This window comes from Rhea americana, unplaced genomic scaffold, assembly GCF_003343005.1.
Source record: "Rhea americana isolate MKP2758 unplaced genomic scaffold, rheAme1 scaffold_85, whole genome shotgun sequence".
Classification (NCBI taxonomy): Eukaryota; Metazoa; Chordata; class Aves; order Rheiformes; family Rheidae; genus Rhea; species Rhea americana.
Genome location: NW_028187034.1, coordinates 649,847 through 670,777, shown reverse-complemented (window position 1 = coordinate 670,777; position 20,931 = coordinate 649,847). Strand labels below are relative to the sequence as shown.

Genomic DNA, 20,931 nt, shown 5'->3' with positions numbered 1-20,931 from the left:
TCTAGAAGCGGAGGTGGCCGTTAAACGGCCGAGTTCTGGGCGGGCGCCGCGCGCTACCCGCTTCAGCAGCGTCGCCTGTCTCTCCCCTCAGCACCACAGCCGCGCCGCGGCCACCCACTGCGCGTCCCGCACGGGCGGCGCGGGGCAGGCGGGCGGCGCGGGCACCTAAGGCAGCGCCGCGCCGCCCATTGGTGGCAGCGGGCGGCGGCGCCCACCGATGGCGTCAGGCGCTGCTGGCGTCCCTGCGCGGCGCCGTGGCGGCCGAAGGCCCCGCAATGTGCGCGCCGCGCCGGCGCGGCGGGGAGGAGGGAGGGGGGTCCTGGAGGGGCGCGGAGCCTCGCGCCGGCGGCCATGTGGCGCTTTCCGGCCCAGAGGCTTGTCCCGGCGGTGAGGGGCTGGCGCGGCTTCTCAGGTCAGAGACTCCTTTGCTCCCACCTCCGGGCCGTGCCCCCCTCGGCCCCCCAGTGACCGCCTCGGGCAGGGGCGGGGGGCTGCCGTCGGGTTAAGCATTACCACGGCTCGGAGCCCGTTCCCGCCCCGCGCTGGGGATGCGGCGGCGATGGCCGGGGCTGGGCGAGCTGTGAGCCGTCCTCACGTCGTGCTCCCTGTGGCGTTGCGGTGGGTGAGGGGGACAGGGGGTTCCGCAGCGAAGTTGTGGCTCCGCTCATGGATAAAGCTGAGGAAAGAGTGACTTCTTATTTGAAAAATAAAGCAACGATCTGGAAAGCTTCCCGCTGTGTTTAAAACATTGCTTTATTTGATGCCTGTTCTCGTCTCGTTGTGAGATGTCTTGTCTCTGTAGGTAGGTAGGCACGGTGAAAACTCTCGGGTCAGGCTGCACAARATGCAGCAATTATACTTCAGTTCTTAAATTTCTGGACTGTTACGTTAGTCAGACATCACATATGGGAACAGATGGCATGCTTTAAGTTATGGTAAGCAGTTAGCCTGAGTAAATAATCTCTGTTTAGTAGACAGTCATGTTAGTTCTCAGAAAATCCAGAGTCTATGTATTTTAGTATAAAGCTCTGTCTCAGGTTCCTGAGAGGTAGGCAGCTGTTTTACTTGCATCCATGTGCTACAGCTTTATGCTTGCTTATGCCATCGAAGAACTGATTAGCACTTCTACTGAGAGTCCAGTACTGTGCCAGAGCAGCAYGAATTGATTTTTAGTAGGCATATGGCAAGTGACATAAAAGAGAATTGGTTTTTCAAAACATCAGCTGTTAGATATTAGGACACTKATTAGCATCTCCTTCCATGTGTTTGGTAATTTGTATCTAGATGCAAGCAATGCTTCAGTTGCAGGTGTGGCTGAGAAATCCAGAGTTAGTAAGGTTTGTGAGGGCCAACAGAGASACACATATTTAATAATATTTAATTTTATTTTATGTCTTACTGTGCCCTCCCCCAGCATCCTGATACACATTTGCTAATTCTTGTGCAAAACTGTCTGCTTTGGCAGTATAAGTGGTTTGTGGGATTGGAAATGGGATGCATAACTCTGCTCCTGAGGAATTGTTTCTAGTTTGGCTAATGTTGCTGCTAARTAAGCTAGTTATGTAACAAAATGAGGGTTCTTGAGTGTCTTCTGTCCAAAAAAAAAAAGAAACTTTTGCATTCCTGTAAAAGCAATTATATATGGTGGCTTCTCTGTGGCATTTTTAGTTAAACTGATTGTTTCTTAGGAGATATTTTTTGAGGGTCTAATCAAGACATGATGATATGCAGGTGACCTGGGTGATTGTGGTGCTTCAAGCCCTGCGGCATCTGAGAGGAGCTGAGCACATGATGAAACCAAAGTGTTGAAATAAAACATGTATGGACTGGCCTAGCTTTCTGGGTGTCTTTGCTGGCTTGTCAGTGTTAAAGTATGTTGATTTCTTGTAATTTGCTTTATAGATATTTGACTATTAGTTTGCTTGGATACAATGATAGTTTTATTAGCATTTGCTAATGCTACAATGTGCATGCAACAAGTTGAAAAGTAGAGGAGGGATATTGTGGTAGAAGTTGAATAAATGCTGTTAAGAGTCAGATGAGTGCAGTATAATTCTGCAGTTCCATATATGGAAAGGTCATTTACYTTTGATGTGATCCATTTCTTTTCCTCTAGTCTGCAAGTCATGGGCTCTCCGGAGATTTTCCCTTCAGCCTGCCCAGCAGAAGAAGATTCCAAACCGATATTTGGGTCAGCCCAGCCCCTTCACGCACCCACACCTTCTCAAACCAGGTTAGGTTTTGGGCCCTGTATGAGCCATCACTGGTATTCTTTCTTTCTTCTATTTTTCTGAGTTGACATCTAGGACAGAGTATTGATTTGCAGCATCATACAGGTGTCCATGATTTCAGCTGGTTATGACTAGCTTCACTGGGTAGTAATTGTATATAGTAGTTACTTTCTCTGACTGAGATGATACCAATTCCAAAAACATGTTGGTTTTTTTTATTCTTTTCCCAATGAGTGTTTTATGTCACTGATTAAAGTACTGTAGAAGTTATGTGGCATCTTGTAAGCTAATTGTCCTGCAAGTACAGTATGATTTATATTAGGGAAAACTCCTTTGCATAAGCTGAACTGCCAGAAAGTTTCAGGTACACCTTGTGAGTCAGAGAGGTGCAATTCAGAAAAAGTTTGGAGAAGTGACAGTGATAAAATCTTAAAAAAAAAAAAAAAAAGAAAAAGAAAAAAAAGAAAGTAAAAAACATATGCAAGAGTTGGTCCATAAAAATACTGTGTTCTTTTTCTGCAGATACATATATAGAAAGAATAGATATTTGTGTGTGTAGGTATGTATATATGCACACACACATGTATGTGTGTATATATATTTAAATAGAATAATTCAGGTCACAAGGAACCTCAAGAAGCCATCAGATCCACTCCCTGCTCAAACCTTGGCTAACTTCAATTTTAGATCAAGTTGTTCAAGGCCCTGCTTAAAGTTCCATGCTAAATGAAACTGATACTTAAAAACTACTCACAACTTAAATAGTGGAGATTAATTATAGCTGCCCACAGTAGTTTTCCATTTAATAGCCAAGTGTTGTTTTCTTTAAAACAGTAATGCATTGTCTTACTGCAGTTACTGTTTTAAAAAGAAACTGCCCTTAAGGCAAAGAGAATTTACATGCCTCACAGATGGAAGGCAAATGGGATTCTCATATTCCACTCTTTCACAACTTCTAAACATCACTGGACTGTTTGCAGTAATTAGAAATCTGACTGGAATGCAGTGGAGGGAAGGAAAATTACAGTGTACTGTGGCATAACTGTGGAGTCAGATTTCATTAAAACAATTTCGGTATTCTGTGTAGTCTCTAGATCTACAGGTTGAAACAAATAATACTTTCAGGCCAAATTGGTCTTGCAAATGTACGTTCCTGAAAAGATGCAGAGTTTAAAGCAGATGCAGCRATTTTTACAAATACAGCAATTATTTGAATTCTCTTTTGCCAGGGAAAAAAAAATCTGGATAGAACCCGCCTCCCATGCAAATATTTTCATTTAGAAAGCAGTTACTTAAAGGATCCACTTACAGTGCAAGTCAAATTTTAACTTTCATCCTAGATTTGTTGCTGTGAARTATATTAAATAGGAAGAAAAGCTAGTGAAAGCAGAAGTTAACAATATGAAAAAAGCAATTGTATCAAAATAGGGCATTAGCCACTGTAGAGATTAAGGTGTTAATTTAGATCATACTTARCAGAGTGTCATATTTTTTAAAATACATACTCAGACTGTGGTTGGCTGTTCTCAACTTCAGTCCAGTTTCTGTCTGCTTCTTGATCTCTGTACCTCTTGTTCTTTGTGACTGGAGCAATAAGAAAACATACTTTCATCTAAGAGGTTTTGTTTAATTAGAGTCCTTAGGAAATACAGTGTTTAACTTCAGAAAACTCCTAATTGTTAGTTATTGACAGCAGCTAAGTCTGTCCTGGAGAAGATTCCTTTTCTTAATCAGAGARTGACACCAGCTTGGAAGTTGTGGTTTCTTGCTACCTGGAATCTCATGATTAGTTAGGCTCTGCAAGGACAACCTCTCTGTGTCTGACTGTGATCTCCCACAGTATCTGTAACCCTCAATCCACCCCTTATGCTTTAGAACTAGCTACTTTATGAGTTGACTTAGTGTCTATTTGAGGAGACATTCCAGCTTCACCTGATGAAATYAGTGCTGAACCTGCAGAGGTAATCTTCTGTTCAATGTCCAGAGGCCATAAAAACCCCACCAATTTCCATCAGGGTCAAAGTTCAGTTTGCCCAACTCGCTCCCCCCCCCYTTTTTTCCCATGCCTTTGTGAAAATCATACCTGCCAGAATTTTGTTCCCTCAGTGCTTGGGATATTTGCTTAAATGTGTCTGGTCAGTTCATGGTTTCTGCCTTTGCCCAGAAATACAAAGCAGAAAGACTGGATTGATTTAAAGCAGAATTTCTCTATTGTGTGGCAGATGGAGCAGTTTGAGTGAGGATATGTAGGGGTGGGAGTTAGAGGTGCATGAGAGAGCAAAGGTAAAGTTAGTGAGGGATCTTAGTTAAGCCATGGATATGAAAGGCATCAGGGAGCAGGCAAGAATCAGGCTTGAGGTTAGTAAAATATCATGAGTGCATTGAATTTCTGTATCTGATTTGATTTGCATTCATAGGGGAGGTAACTCCAGGACTGTCACAGGTGGAATATGCTCTTCGCCGACACAAACTGATGGCGCTGATCCAGAAGGAGGCCCGCGGCCAGGATGGACTGGACCACACAGTGATTCTGCTATCCAACCCTACTTACTACATGAGCAATGACATCCCCTACGTTTTCCACCAGGACACTAACTTTCTGTACCTCTGCGGGTTTCAGGAGCCTGACAGCATCCTGGTGCTGCAGAGCCTTCCAGGCAAAGCGCTGCCCTCCCACAAGGCCATCCTTTTTGTGCCTCGGAGAGATCCCAGCCGAGAGCTGTGGGATGGGCCCCGATCAGGCACAGATGGGGCAGTTGCTCTCACAGGAGTCGATGAAGCTTACACTATTGAGGAGTTCAGGCACTTGGTAACCAAACTGAAAGGTAACGAAAACCAGAGGGGAGGGAATGAGGTGAGACATGCAGTGTAGGGCCTATTAACATTTGGAAGGTGGCCTGTGACTCCAGCTCAAACCTGGAAATGAGCCTGGGGAGGTGCCAAGGAGTGGGACAGGATAACACAGACGTTTGGAAGTTTTCTCCTTTATGCTAGCTGTTGCTGTTTATCCTTAGGGCTGGATTTATTTTATTTTATTTTTTTCTCCTCCCCTCTTTCAAGCATGTTAATGCTCCAGGAAGCAATTGTGCTGCCTAGCTGTAGGTGTCTAACCTGAATGCCTGATTAAGGAGCCTCTGCTGATGGTAGTATCATCAGTAGAGAGAAGGGTCTGTCTTAGGTGCTCTGAATTGCTCTTATGAGAGACAACTCATCATTATTGACTGACTGTAGAAAAGATCTAGGCTCTTAAGTTAGACATGTAGCTTAGGCACCTGAAGCTAGCCAGTAGGAATTCCCCATCTTCTACCCCACACAATCTTAGTGAGAATAATTGCTAATTTAAAAGTGGTCTGTGCAGCTAAGAGGCTTGTTCTGCTGCTCCTGTCTATTCTGTATTTGATCTATTTGCAGAAAGTTTTGGTTAGTTCTGTGCGTTTYGTGAGCATTACATTTACTTTAGAAACCCAATGATGTGATAACAACTATTTCCTCCACAGATAGTGGCTGTCCTGCATGACCTATTGTCTAGGTGCTGCATACATCAAATTCTTCTGTGAAAGATGACATGTTAAACTATTTCCTCTCTTACCTTTCTCAGAGTAGCCTTGAATATACTGATCACAGTTGTACTTCRTCTTTATTAAAAAAACAAATATTCTTGATAGCTTCATGAGGGGTACCAATGGAAATATATGTTTAAATATGTTAGGTTTTTTTCTCCACTCTGAATTCCTTGTGTGCTCATGCATATGCTAGTGTGCACATCTGGAATTTAAGGAACAGAATAAACAAGAGATGATRGTAAACCTTGTTACTGTTTTTGCTRTATCTTTTTTTGCTGACAGAGCCAGAACCAGATGAAGCACAGAAAGCTTGCAGAAATTTCAAAATAGACTTGATAATAACCTACACAGGGAAGTTGTTAGGCCCCTCACCTTTGTCAGGTGAATACTGACTCACTTCCTGAAATATGAAGATTACTCTCCTTTGTTCGATTGCATCTAATGCCACCTTAGGGTCTCAATATTTATAATTCAGAGTGAACTTAAATGCATTATAAAATGAATATGATAAATTATTAGCTGAAAGCTTATGGTAATGTAAAAAGGGCAAGTGCTTGGGGAGTTACACAGATAAATAGAGTAAATGCTRTACTTGTAAATACCGTGGCCTGATTCTATTTTTCTGTAATTTCAAAAGTGATATATTGAAAACAGAAAAGGCACAGGAAGAGCAACATGATGAAATTATGGAAAAGCTGTTATTGAGGAGACACATGGTAAACAAAAGTGTTCTGCYTGGGAAAAAAAGCCCTGAGGGTAAGGTATATGAGAGATGTATATGGCTATGCAAGGCATGGAGAGGATGAATAGGGATGATTAGTCACTGTTTTTCATAATTTACAAACAAGGAGAGCACTAAATAAAATGATTGGGGGCAGGTTTRAAATAAATAAATGAATTACTTTTAAAGCAAGTTTTAATTTGTGGAACATGCATGATGTTTAGAATATCAAAAGTATAAATGGAGTCAAAAGTTGTTAGCTTGATGGAAGAGCGATCTATGAGGAGCAGTTAATCATGATGATGCAGCCTAGAAAAGACATCTGGAAGTAGGGAAGGATTGCCAAGGGGCATAAATGCCCATTTTTCTACAGGCTTTTTGTGAGCATCTGCCAATGGCTACTGTCACCAAAAAAAAAGTGGGCCTAGGTGGACCTTTGCTGTGACTCAGCATGGGTCTTCTACTGTTCCYATTAAAGATTCTTCTGTGGGGAAAATGTGGGTGCTAACCATGATGTCGTTGAAGAAATTTTGACATAGATAAATGTATTTGTCCTCGGTGAGTTCATCTTGTCTGAGTGGTTGAAATAGGCAGTTCTTCCCCCAAGCTGCTCTGAAGCACAATTGATAATGCCTCCCTTTCCACGTTATGGGTGAAAAGTAATTTGTCTTGCAGCATCAGAGGGGACAGGCCAGGGAGTGGTTCAGAACRTGCCCCATTGCAATGCAGCAGTTTGTCTGTCTTACACAAGTTCAACTTTCTCCGTGATACACAAAACTTGAAATATTCCTACACAAGATCAGTGATGACCATAAAAAAACCCCACAGTATTTGCATACAAATAGAGATTTGTCAAATCTATGTGTCATCACGCATTACTGATCTTCCAGGTTTTGAAGGGATAATTAATACCCCGTGATAGTGACAGCAYGTCTGGTCTGTGGCCACCCTGCAGAATCAGAAGAAATGAATTTTTCAAAAGTAGCAGTAACAGATCTGATTTAGGAGGAGTGAGTCTGTTCAGTATCAGGAGATTTCTACTTTTATCTTTGTCAGGGTCAGCGATGTCTTGTCTTTCAGGTGAGTCAAGCGTGATTTGGTACGACTTGACCAAGCCAGTGCATACACAGCTGCACTCTGACTACCTGCAGCCYCTGGCTGAGATAAAAGCTCGGAGCAAAAACCACATCCAGGGCATCCGACACCTAGTACAAAACCTTCGGCTGATCAAATCTCCTGCAGAAATTGAAAGGATGAAGATTGCTGGGCAGGTGACAGCGGAGGTATGGGGCCATATGCTCGCATAATGAACCACTGCGTTCCCTTAATCAAGGGGATAAGTGTGATGGGGTGAGCTAGGCTGGAGCAGTAACTTTGATCTAGTCTGTTAGTTACTTAACTGCTGGCTGACAAACATTAGCCTGTCTCAGCTCCCTCCCATCGCATGAGCAAACAGGACAACTGCTTGGACTACCAGGTTCTCTCATGTAACATAATCAAATCAGTAGCTGGTTGACTTTGCTTAAAAACAGTATCTGTTCAGGAACCTGGGGTGTCCTYTTGTACGCCTTCCCCAACTTTCCCTGTCCTTTTGCATGCTGTTTTCTTTCCCATTCATGCTGCTGTTTTCAATAAAATTGGATTTTTGTGAAGATGTTGCCTGCACATATCTGTCTATTTTGCCTCCCTTCTCAAGTACCTTATGAACTCATTGGCCAATTTCAAAACAAAAAAACCTGACAGAAATCTCAATGGCAATTATGTTTTTTTTTTTAATTTTTTCAATACTTAAATACAAATAATTTAAATATTTAAATAGATAACCAAGTAGCAAAGAGAGACACAGCTAGTACTTCCCTGAAGGACAAGCTGCACAGTGTGCTTCTATTAGACAAAACAGATCTCACAGGTGAGAGACCTTGTAAAATGCTAATCCATTAGATCAGCCTCAATCATCTAATCCCTTTTTTTTTCCCCCAAAACCAGAGTCTATTAACACAGTTGCATGGGGTATAGAGCTTTGTTGGTTSTAGTCTTCACAGCACACTGTATTTTCAGCTTTCTCTGATTCTTATGTTCTGGGCCRGCTGATTTTAGGCCTTACACAAAAGATGGAGGCTCTTTCTGTCAAATTCAAGCTCCTATGCTAACTAAAAGGCTTTTCTTTTTTTTCCCCCTTTTTTCCCCCAGGCTTTCATAGAGACAATGTTTACCAGCAAATCCCCAGTGGATGAAGCCTTTCTGTATGCAAAGGTGAGTATTTTGTGGTTGGAGATGAGACAGAAGATTTGGGTATTGTTTCTCCTTGTAGAAAGCTAAGCGTGTCAGGTGTCCTGTAACGTGTCTGCCACTGTAGCACATTTCTCCTTCACCCAGTTCTTGTGGTTCTTTGGACATGCCCCTGGCACGCCTCAGCCAAGCCAAGAGCCTTGTTGGGACAACTTTACTGAATTAAGTCAGTGTTGCAGCAGATTGTTTTGMAGTAAGCTTAGAAATGTCAGAAGCACTTGAAGCAAGGACTTTGGTTGTTTGTTKGTTTTAATTAAAACTTCCCTACTCCTGGAGTTAAAGGAATGTATCTTCTAACYKGTAGCTATATTAAACTCTTACTCTCAYGTAAGGACTGGTCACGAAGTTCAGTGTTCTGCCACTGAGGATCAAATGCCTTTCCTGGAGATTTTTTGTTTGTTGCCTTTTCCTCTAAGAGCGGTATAGATGAAGGCAAAGGTCCAGGAAGGTTTATGGTATGTTTAAAGGAACATTAAAAAAAAAAAGTAACCAAAAAGTAATCCTGTTTTCTAACCCATCTCTGAGCATGCTGGCTGGATTCTTTCAGAGAACCCTGAGTGTTGCAGCAAGTAATCCCATCAGTGGTAGTGGGARGTGAAGTGAAGACTTGCAGTAAGAGAGTATACAACTTAATCGAAGGAAGTAGCAATCTGGGAGAGAAAGGGCAGAAAGAACATGGTGGCAGGGGAGAATGAGGAGGATAAAAGAGAAGAAGAGGAAAAGAGAGATAAAAATGGCTGATTTCAGAAATGCTGGAAAGAGAGGAATTTGCTGCATCTGTGTTTGGGTGAACTGAGAGCGTGCCTCATGGGCAAGATTTCGGTCTTGCCTAAGCAGATTGAGAGCTCTGGAGCAACCCTGTATCTAGCAAAGCTTTTCCCACCAAATGGAAAATCCTGAATTGTGTGTAAGATTACAGTAGAGGTTTTCTACCATTCCCCCCTACCCTGTATAAGAATCCTGGAGGCATTTGGATCTTTGTGTCTTTGGGCATGCAAATAGCTTATATATATCTGTAGTAAGTGTAGTTTATTACAGATGATAGAATTACAATTGATAAGAATTGACAAAAGTGGTAAATTGCCATTATGTTGCATTTTATACTGTTTGCTTAATATAGTGTTGTGAGATTCAAGAAGTTAATTCCTTTAAGATGTGTGAAAATGTTAAATTAATTGTTTAAATAAAATGCAGCCTGTTTTCTACTAGCTATCTTGTAAGCTATCACCAAGGTAAATGTGACAGGAAAAAAAAAAAAAGCTGGAGATGTAGAAGCATGGGGGGGAGGCAAATTTTCCACTAGTAAAGGGGATCATTTGTCTCTTCCTGTCACTATTTTAGCAACRTTTACTGCTTCTGTACACGAAAGACTTTTGCCTTGCGTATCTAATTCGTGTATACCTGCAGATGCCAGCATCTGTGGGATTTACTTTCCAAGAACTTTTGCAGTTTTCACAGTAAAGTCAGCATGGGGAATTCTTAAGCTATACTTCCCCACCGTTATTGCAGGGATGTAGTGGTTGTCTAGTTTATCTGCTACTGCTATGTTTTTCTATTGTATTTAAATACAGAACCCAGTAGAAAATCAAAGTTTTTAACTTATTCTATGATACGGTTCTATTGTAAGAACTAATTTAAATTAGTTAGAACACCTATTTGTAAAACCTGGTTCCCTGGTTAAATTCTTAACATATGTCAGAGTACCACAAATGTCTTGAAGCAGAACATATTTACTGGGGTTTGTGTAGACACCTCTCACTTAAAAAATAAGGACAAACTTTTGTTGGCCAGCATGTTCTGTAGGAAATCCTGTGAGGAATTGCAATGAGATGCCTGTTTTAATGGCACCAGCAGGATTTGACCCTCTGCTTGGACACAGGGACCTGTGCTAACATGGCACTGAGCAGCAGTACTAACTTGTAAAGAAATTGATTTTAATTAAAATATATTTTAGAGCTCAATTTTTTCACTCCAAATCAGGACTCTAAAGCCTACTTTAGTAAATGTGGACMTCCTGAGGTGTTCCATCCCACATGATTTTGGTACTTAGAGAAAAGACATGTTAGATATTGAGGATATAGAGTGGCTTTATAGGTGTAAGTTTATTCATTTTCATGCTTTCATCTATTTCATTGCTGAAGGAATGTAAATATATGTTGGAGTTGGTTATCACTTTAGCGTAGTAGCAAGACAGATCTGCTCTCATGCGCTTTTTTTTTTTTTTTTTTTCTGTGATATCAAGGTAGGGCATACTTTCAAACCTTACTACCAGTTGGGCAGAGTCATAAAAATAAATACTGGTCTAAATACGCTAGTACTTTATAATTATAAACAACAAAACACAACTGATACTATGCTGACATTTAAAATCTTTTTGCAAAGATGTGTAGGAACTGAAAACATCACTTCGTATAAGCACAAATCGTCACCTGAATGATTTGTGACCGAATGAATCCTTGATACAGTATGTACCTGCTTGTACCAGAGAGCGCTCCCATGAGTCTGGATGTGGGTTTAAAAGGCCCTTTGAAAAAGTGGGTGGTTTGATATTTTTTTCTTTCGACGTTCCTGGAAATYCCCTTGGCTACTTTCATTTAATGAACTCCCTGTCCAGTTTTGCTTTTTGTTGTAAAAATGAAGATGATGGTTGTAGGGCGTGAGTTGTGACAGCCCCAGGGCAGTACATCACCTGAATCAGCACTCCTCCTCTCTGAATTGGTATTTCAGTTTGAATTCGAGTGCCGAGCTCGCGGTGCCGACATGCTGGCCTACCCTCCTGTTGTTGCTGGTGGCAACAGATCCAACACCTTGCACTACGTTAAGAACAATCAGCTCATCAAGGTAAGTCGTGGGCCGTCCGGTTAGTTGAAAAGCAGCGCAGTGACGCGCTGCACCTCCTCATGCGTGTCCCTTAGCGGCTCCCTGTTTTGACGGAACACGTCAGAACGCTAGTGGACGCTTTCATGCGAGCAGGGGAGAGGAATCCTGCCTCRGTTACCTTTGTTGTCAGTGACAGATAACTTGGCAAATTCCAGGCTCTTTCTCTCCTCTTTGCGCTTGCTGCTGCAGTTTTCTGAAGAGTGGAAGGGCTTGCAGACAAGCTTGCAAACACTCCATTTAGCAAACCTGCCTGCCTACACCCAGAGTTTCTGCTGTCCYTGTTGTGCGGCAAGCATGCGGCACTGGGTGCATTGCTAGCCTCACAGAAGAGAGGGGCAGCTGCAACAGGCAGGCTGAAGACACTGCTGGGGCCTTCTGCTGCCGCTGGTGTTGCTTTGCAGTGTACGTGCAGTAACGCATTCCTTCTCTGGCTAAGCTGAAAAGCATTTCGGGCTCCATGTGGCCTAACAAAGCAGGGAAGGGGACTGGAGAGGGAAAGGAACAGTATTAATTGTTGAGAGAGGAAAATTAGATGGTAGGTAAGTTAAGACTTTCAGAAGTCTTTGTTACTGATTTGAATCCACATCCACCTTTCCTGACAAAAAAAAATCCTAGATTCACATAGGTATTTTGGGGAACAGTGTTATCCCATTGCTGTATTCATGATTCACTTTTCAGTGGAGCATGTTTTTCCTCTGCATTAATGCAGGATGAAGCTTTCCYGCTAGCATTGGCTTTTCTCGAAGCTGACATGCTAGCAGACCTTGAAATGGTCTGCACAGATGCACGTACAAAAGATACAACAGGCTGCTTTTGGCAGAAAGAAGCCTCGTTTGTTGTACTGTTGTCCAAGGTCAAGCGTGCTCATGTAACTCCAGTTATTTCCATTAAAGTTATATTAAATCACTCTTACTAGTTTTTTCAAAAACTGGTAGGTAGAAGGTTAAACCCACAAACTTGATTCTTTTTTTTGTTCCTTTGCRTGTTGCCTCCTCCAGATTTTGTTGTCAACTGGCATAACAAAGTATCTAATTTGGAAGATCTCTCCAAAAGAGACTTTCCTCTTAAGATTTTCTGTAGCAGTGGGTGTTTTGTGATTCTAAATGTGCATGATGTTAAAAAGTATTGAGTATTGTCATAGGAGGAGGAGGTCCAACTCTACTTGGCCCCGTTGTGCTGCTGTATTTTCTTTTAAGAACTGAAGCGATGCTACTACCTTCAGGCCTCTTCCTCTCTGGTAGAGGAGTACAGAAGTCTCTGGAGTAGGAGATCCAGGTGTGGATAAGGCTACTGTTTCAGAGCCCAAAACAGCTCAAGGAAAATCAAGGTTGTTTTTCTYTTTTTTCTTTTTGAGTAAAARTGTCTGAACATCAGCATATTAGAATTCAGGCTTTCTAGRTAATCATGATAATCAGAGACTACCTTGCAGAGAAACAATCCAGCTTGTTTATAAACAGTAGCACCTAGAGTGATGCTCTGCAAGAGGAATATGCATCTCTGCAGTTACTTTGCCCAAATAAATTCATAATTTTCTTGCCTAATCTCAGACAGAGAAATCAACTTGATAGCTGGACTGACCCACAGGGCATTTTTTCCTGTTCTTCTCCAGGATGGTGAGCTGGTCTTGCTAGATGGTGGATGCGAGTCTTCCTGCTATGTAAGTGACATCACACGTACCTGGCCCGTCAATGGAAGGTAGGGTGGCACAAGGTGATCTTGAAGGACTATGAAAAGCTCTTGTATGACTACTGGTTCATAACAAGAATATGTGTGTGTGTGCATAGTTTGTGTGTGTRCATGGCTTTAATGTGTTCCAATCTATGGCTCTTCAGAGTAATCAGATTATATAAACCGATCTTTCAGTGTGAGAAGTTATATTCCCTACTGCCTCATTAGTTATTGCATGAATATGTGTGATTATTGCTATTTTAAGCTATTAAGGTGTGCTTAAAGTGCAGAGAAGGCTCTTGTAATTCCTCATTCAGCTGTTTTTAACTCTGGTTGAGTGTAAAGGAACAGGAGTTTAGTCGACCTGTACATGACTGTGGCAGTTGTGAATAAGCTGGTATAGTGTCCTTGTGGTTGTGTGTTTGATTCCAGTGTTTTTGCTCAAGTGCATTCTTTTGCCCTGCTTTGCTTCAGGTTTAGGATGTCAGCCGAGTAATCCTACCTCTACCCGGTGTATGGAAGGGCATGTTTCACTGATGTCTTGTCTGGCATTTCAAATAAGGAGCCAGTTGTTCTTTTTCCTCTTTTCCTGCTCCAGCATTGAACTGAATCTGTCCCCAAGAAGCTTCTGGGCAGAGGAGTTGGTTGTGAAAAATGCCCTTTGTTCCTTTTCTTGCTGKTTTTCAGATTCACAGAACCTCAAGCAGAATTATACCAGGCTGTCCTGGATATCCAAAAGTCTTGCCTGAGCCTCTGCTCCCCAGGTGTCAGTCTAGAGCATATGTACAGCCTCATGCTGAGCCTTATTGGACAGAAACTGAAAGAGCTGGGAGTCCTAAAGAGCAGCATCACTGAGAGCCACTTCTTCAAGGTACTTGAAGTTTTTTTACTCCAGCTTTCCTCACTGGGACTGACTATTGCCTCTTTAGGTTACATTAACGGTTTACTTTGTATGAAGAGTGTGCTTGTAAAGTGAATCTTCTAGTTGTCCCCATTTACTATAGTAATGTAATATACTCTAATTAGTGTTGTGGGCTGATCTCAGCACAGGAGCTGGATTTCTTTTAGGTGAAGCTAAACTGGAAGATATGTTCCAACCCCTACTGGGCATTCAGTCCACAAACTGGTCTGAAGTAACCCCCCAGGTCCTGTATGCATGTAATATGGATGCTGGTTCCTCAAGACCTGCTATTTCTCTCTGCAGATCCATTCCTGTTAGTCTGTGCTACTTGTTATTGTAGATACAGCTTTAAAATACAGATAGCCTGAAAGGACCTATAGAGAAACTGCCACTAACACAGAAGTCCAGGTTCTGGGCTGACTGCAGGCAATCAGTCTTAGTTTTGTGATCTGCTTAACATGGCAAAAATCTGACTGTCTCCAAAAAGTGCAGCCTTGTCTTCTGTCTTTCCACCTGCTGCCTCTTCTGCACTTTGCACCAGCACTGGGATTCTCAAAGCTGCATGGTGAAGAGATTGGGGAATTGCTCTGCCTCAAAGCTGAACCTGCAAATAAAGCAGAGCTAGTTAGAGAAGTTAGAGAAGTTGGTCTAGTCCCACTTACTGCAAACTTGCATGATTGCTGTTGCCAACACAAGAAGGATGGCAGGAACGAGGTAACAGGGCTACCCTTTGGTAGCARCACAGATTTCTGCCAGATTTAATTGCCCTGCAGCACTGGTACGATAGCAGCACAAGTCCCCACTTGCGAACAGAAGCCATTCTAACTTTTCTCAGCAGGYGGCAGCACAGTCAGATGAGACCAGCATCTGCAGTTCAGTCCACAGTGAACGTRAGGGACATGGGGGCAGAGGGAGGAATTAGCACTTGTGATTCCTGCTGACAAGGAGCTCCTTTCCGGAGAGAAGGGATTAGGATGGTGCAGGGGAGTCGGTACCCAGGAGAGGTGGGTTCAAATTCTGCAGCTTCTGAGTAAAATCAACACAGGATCCTCTCCATAATGCAGAAGACGCTTCTTGGCCACATCACATAGCAGCTGTGTCAGCTGCTGCTGTTTGTCAGCRACTGCTGATGGGAGCAATGCGGGGCTGGGATGTTTAGGGGATGGAGAGGACTGAGGCAGCAAAGTTCAGTGAGCCAAAAGCTGAAGCCTTGCCTGGCATATTGAGGGACTGATGTRCTTGGGCTGCTCTTTTCAATGAGGGGGAAAAAGGTAATCTGCAGTYGACTCGGAAGAGGCAGCTGGTATGCTTGGGTTTTGAGGGCCCTCTAGTTCTGGTAATGTAAGGCAATCCCTGGTGACCTTTTAGTGACGACATATTCCTCTGCTCTGTCTTTTTTTATATTGAAATAACAAGTTGGGCTGTGCTTAACCACTTCAGTGACACTTGCTTTGTCTTCTGCCAGGCTGTTCGAAAGTATTGCCCACATCACGTGGGCCATTACTTGGGCATGGATGTACATGATACCCCAGATATGTCCCGATCGCTCCCACTTCAGCCAGGCATGGTGATAACCATTGAACCAGGTAAAAAGAAAAGCAGTCAGTGCTGGACTAAAAACATGCAACACTAAGGGTAACAGTATCTCTTTGATTAGTTAGTTGGTCATCAGACCAAAGCGTTCAAGTCCTTTCTTGTGAAATTGAAAATGATTACAGCATTAAAAAACTTTAAGATATCTCCCTCCCAAACACATTACAATATTGGAAAATTATTTCCCACCCAAGTACAGCCAAGGTTACAAATTGAGAATGAGCTCTCAAAAGGCATCTGTAYAGCAGAAAACAGACTGCCATCAGATTTCAAACTGCTAATGCTTGACCCGCAGGAGCACAGGTCAACTGCAGTGCGGAGAAGCCGAGTAAATTCACTTGTGCTGTGATCTGTGTTACTGTGACTAAACTGCTACCAGTCACTGGTAGTGTAAGTCTCTCCTGAGTGCTGCAGTCTGCAATTTTAGGCCTTAACAATTTCTCTTTGCAAATTTGGTCTTTCACAATGAATCTTTGTTTCTGCTTGTCACTTGCTTTGAAGCTGTCAACTGTAAACTGATTTTTAATGCTTGGATCTTCCCTCCTCYTATTCAGATCATTATTAAAATCGTCTTTGTGAACACAGCATTGAGAGYAAGAAGTGCAGAAAGGCCAGCTGTAATTGCAAAACTTTTTATTAACATACTAGTGTTTGTATGCATTGAGAGACTTTCCTTTCTTTGTACACCAGCTGCCATGATTGTCGGGAAAGTGGGCAGCTTTCCTTACCAACCTTTCTCTGGGTCAATGTCTTTTAGGTTGCTGAAAATCCAGCTCTACTCTCATGGCTGTGCTGTAAGGGAGAGTGTTGCTCTAAAGAGTGTTGAGAGGGTTTTAATTCCCTCCCTTCTTTCAGGCATTTACATCCCTGAGGATGACATGAACGCCCCAGAGAGGTTCCGTGGCATCGGTGTGCGCATTGAGGATGACGTTGTGATAACAGAGGATGCACCGCTCATCTTGTCTGCTGACTGTCCCAAAGAGATTGACCACATCGAGCAGATCTGTGGCCGCAGCTCATGATGCCTCTTCCTGCCTCTTGCACCCTCCTCAGGAGACAAGGTCCTCCAGGAATGCAGCCCCCTATAACTGACTGTAGTTGTCAAGCGATGGGTGGTGTGGACTGTTGATGGCTGCTTCGAGACTGTGGGGCTGGGAGGCAGAATGGAAATAGCTCAGGCAGTGAGGACTGAAAAGCAAAGCAACCTTTTGTGTGTGCTTATTCCCTCTGATTTGGTTAGGGTTGGTGTTGAGCTGTTGTGGAAGATTGGGGGTGGATTTGTCACCCTTCTGCGTGGATCCTCCTGTTTCGGTGCTGCCGGTTTTGTCAGTGCCACCAGCAGATCTTTTGCCTGCCCCCTCTACACATGCGCGGCTGCCTCTGCTGAGAGTCAGAGCCCTGTTGTTTACCCTTTAGCAATAGTTTCATGATGGACAGATTTTAAAAGTGAAACTTGAGAAGAATGCCATTTTGGAGGAATAAACTGTGTCAGACAACTTTGGTTTCTCTAGAGCCCTGGAAGGAAGCAATTTGACAGTCAGGAAGATTGGTCCTGGGAGGTGTAGTTTTAACTGAAGTCTGTGCAGAGAAGATTTCTGGCATCCTAAGGGTAAGGATGTGTTTAGGCATTATTCAAGCAGATGCGAAATAGGCCAACAGCAGGGGAAGAAGGCCTCATCTGCCCTTTCAGCATATGAAGGGGYTGGTAATCGTAAAAGGGACTAATAGAGCTCAGGACGGTTGGACATACCCATTCTCACTGCCTTCCACGTTCCTTTGTTTTTTTGTCCCAAATCTCCCTTGCAGTCTCCTATTTTGAACAGTTCTCTATCCTGGGAAGCAGGGCCATGCTGGGTTTCACTGGTGACCTCCTGGTTGTTGTCTACATGTGAGCTGTCCAGTAAGGGCAAAGCAGTGTCTGGGGCACTCTCAGCACCTTTCTGGTTTTGCTGTAGCCATCAATAGTTTCAGCAATGCATTTTTGAAGAGTCTGCAGGATGGTGAGTTGAAGGTCTTTATAGGGCTTTTGCGGAGTAATTTTCCTTTTCAAAACATTGGGCATGATCACAGCTGCCTTTTGGTTTGTGCCAAGTGCAGTCGGTTACTAATGTTCTGTGATAGTATTTTTGAGGAAGCTGCAAAAACAATTTTTGGCTGAGATGGATTAGGAGTGAAGAGTTGAGTCCTCTCTCAACATCAGCCTGCTACTCCAGCCATTGTATGCAGTAGTAAATATACTTACTGGAAGCAAACAAGGTTTGTTATTTACTGAAGGTATTTTGACAATCGACTTTTTATTTAACATATGTGAAAAATGCCTCTGATTAGTGCATCTGTTGTTGTTTATGCTTGCTTTTGCTTCACATCATCTTTTTTCCTCTCCGATTGTAAGTTCCTGTCTTTTTCTCAGTTACTGCCAGCTTTCCTTCTTATTATCCTGCTGTATTGTCTCTTTTTGGCCCATCATAATGTCAGTGCTTCCTAATCCCTGATCTTCTTGCTAATCAGTGTCATTGGCTCTCCCCCTGGTTGCCCTAGTTCCTGATAGTGGATGTTGTCAGAAGCACGTGGGGAAGGTAGTAAAGATTTTTTGTTTGTTTTTAAACTCAGTTTCGTTTTGCTTAGTGAAAGCCAAACATGCTCTCGCTCTGGGTGTTGTGCATCTCCCATTGCATTTAATGGGAGATGAGTGCATGCACCAGCGTGTGAATTTGGCACTTGAAAGGTAGCCAAAACATGGTTTCTTTTTTTTTTTTTTTTAAGCATAATAAAAAGTAAATGCTCTTACAGAGTTTAATGTATCAGTTTATGCCTAATTAAGAGAATCTGCTGGAAGTCTTGGTACTGTAACACATGCACATCTAAGAGAATCGGTGTAAACTGTTGGAAGGAAGGCTCATTAAGTATGAACACACAGAAATGGTTATTTTTGATGTTCTTTGGGTCTGTAACACATTATTTGTTGTTCCAATTACACGTATTAGAGCCATATCAACCAGAACAAATCTTGGATTTTGGAACAATGTAAACAGCTTAAAATAACATTATTCTGAGAACTACACATGTGTGCTGAACTGGATATCTGCCTCTGTAACTAATTGCAGAGGTAATGATTGTACTTACTGTAAATAAGCCTTTGAAATGCATACAAAAAGAGTTATTTTTAAAATAAAACAATTTGTAGAAAGTCATTTCTTGGACCATCGAGTTGCATGTCTATTGAATAGCTATAAACACTTCCAGAAGAACATTATTTTTCAGAGGTTTATAAATTACATGTAATTTATCTTTACTTGAAATGACATCATCAAATACAGGCACACACTAATTACTGATCACTCAGGAGAACTCTGCAACATGCAAACACCAATAGATCATAGGAATATTGAGGATGAATGTTTCTGTCAAGAAAGAAGCATTTGATTCTGCTGAGTGCAGAGTAATGGATCTGCTAGAGCTGCTATGCCCCCCATACTGTTAAATGTGTCAGATTTAGATTTGGAATTGCTCCATATTCTGTATTTCTTCCATGACATTTAGCCAGTTCTTCAGTATAAACTCCTGCTATGTTCTGAATGTGTTGTTCCATGTAAAGATGACTACATTTTGCAGAATATATTAAATTTGAGTTTTATCAACTTAAATATTTGAAGGCTTTTTCTCAATTGGCACAGGTGCATAATCAGATTACCACCTGGGAGCTATACAGATGTGACAGTGTCCCTTGAATATAATCAAATTCATGAATAATTTACATATCCTTCATCAAGAAAGTGTAAAGACTCCCTTCTCAGGCTGCCCGTAACGGTGACGTAGTTCCCTAATCGGCAGTCCTGTACTGCCGGATTTACAGGTTATCTCTACCACTGAAGAGATACCTTGCTCCAAGCACTTGGGTGCGGGAGCGGCTCTCACTGGCCACACAAGTTGTCAGCTGCTTGGGAAGATCCCTGGAAGTGAATCCRTTTACTGACCTCACTCTGGAATCTACTTCTTCCCTTGGTTTGTAGGAGCTCGAGTATGTATAAGCTTAAGGCATCTCTTCTGGGGGCTTCTTGGTTGAAAGGAAATTGAGGTATATGCAAGCTCTTTTGAGGAGAGATTTTGTTGCAACTGTGGCACCAGTCTTAAGGGAATCAGAGCATGAGACAAAATTTTCAAAACAAAGCCAGCCAGGCCTACAAAGAAGCTGCTTGGAGTTAGAGAAAGCCCAGGAGGCTTTTCTTTGCTTTCCCATTTTACAGTCTACCAGAGCGCTTGCTCTGTTCACAGAGGGCTGGTTGGTAGTGGCAGTCCTGTTGTTAAAGCACAGTCTGAGCAGAGGTGCTAATTTGTAGATAAAGCTTCCAATGTCAAAGTTAAGAGAAATCTGGCATTTAGCACAATTTGGCATTCAATCTCTGTTATCTGTGAAAAATATAGTATGTCTTTTCTAAAATTGCATCTATTATTTTGTGAAGGAATCTGATGGTGTAGGAAGGATGTGCAGATTGAGGGAGCATTCAGAAAAGAACAGAGGTGGAGAAATTTGTAGTGGACAAAGCAATATAGAGGATTCTTGAGAAGGGCACAATTTGGAGCTGTGGGGATGTGTGCAGGTGGATATGAGAGCAAGCAGAGAACATCAGGGTATAAAATGGCTGGTCAGTATGTTGTCAAGGCGGTGCAATATCTATAAAACTAGTTTTGCTAGCCAGGAGACCCTGATTGATTTGCCCTGCTCAAGAGGGAGAACAAAGCAGGCAGATTGTATTGAAGAACTTGGTCTTAACAGTTTAATTATTTTTTAAAAAAATCAATAGAATTATCATATGAGAAAGTTTTTTGTAGTTTTATATTATTGATCATGTGTCAGATTTTAAATAATGTGAAGGGGAGAAAGTACATTTTTAGACAAAACCTTCATTATGATGGAGGGAGCAAGGCTGAAGTTGTCTACTCTTATGCTACCCAAATTACTTCTATGGAAATTTAGTAATTACTAATTACTCCCAAGAGAATTATTATAAAGCAAAAAGAGTTAGGGTTAAACTTTAGGAAAAAAATCCATGAGCGATAAATGACCAAAATGCTTTAATCATGTTG

The 20,931-nt window shown here is 42.3% G+C and overlaps 1 protein-coding gene across 1 annotated transcript; it reads left to right on the top strand.

Annotated features, from left to right (window-relative positions):
- Positions 1 to 270: 270 nt before the first annotated feature.
- XPNPEP3 (X-prolyl aminopeptidase 3) lies at positions 271 to 19,037 on the top strand. The gene is made up of 10 exons (XM_085323615.1): positions 271 to 412; positions 2,117 to 2,233; positions 4,649 to 5,056; positions 7,596 to 7,798; positions 8,706 to 8,768; positions 11,532 to 11,645; positions 13,294 to 13,379; positions 14,040 to 14,223; positions 15,719 to 15,839; positions 16,702 to 19,037. The coding sequence occupies exons 1-10, from the start codon at positions 352 to 354 to the stop codon at positions 16,866 to 16,868; spliced, it is 1,524 nt and encodes a 507-aa protein (XP_085179741.1). The 5' UTR covers positions 271 to 351; the 3' UTR covers positions 16,869 to 19,037.
- The last annotated feature ends 1,894 nt before the right edge of the window (positions 19,038 to 20,931 follow it).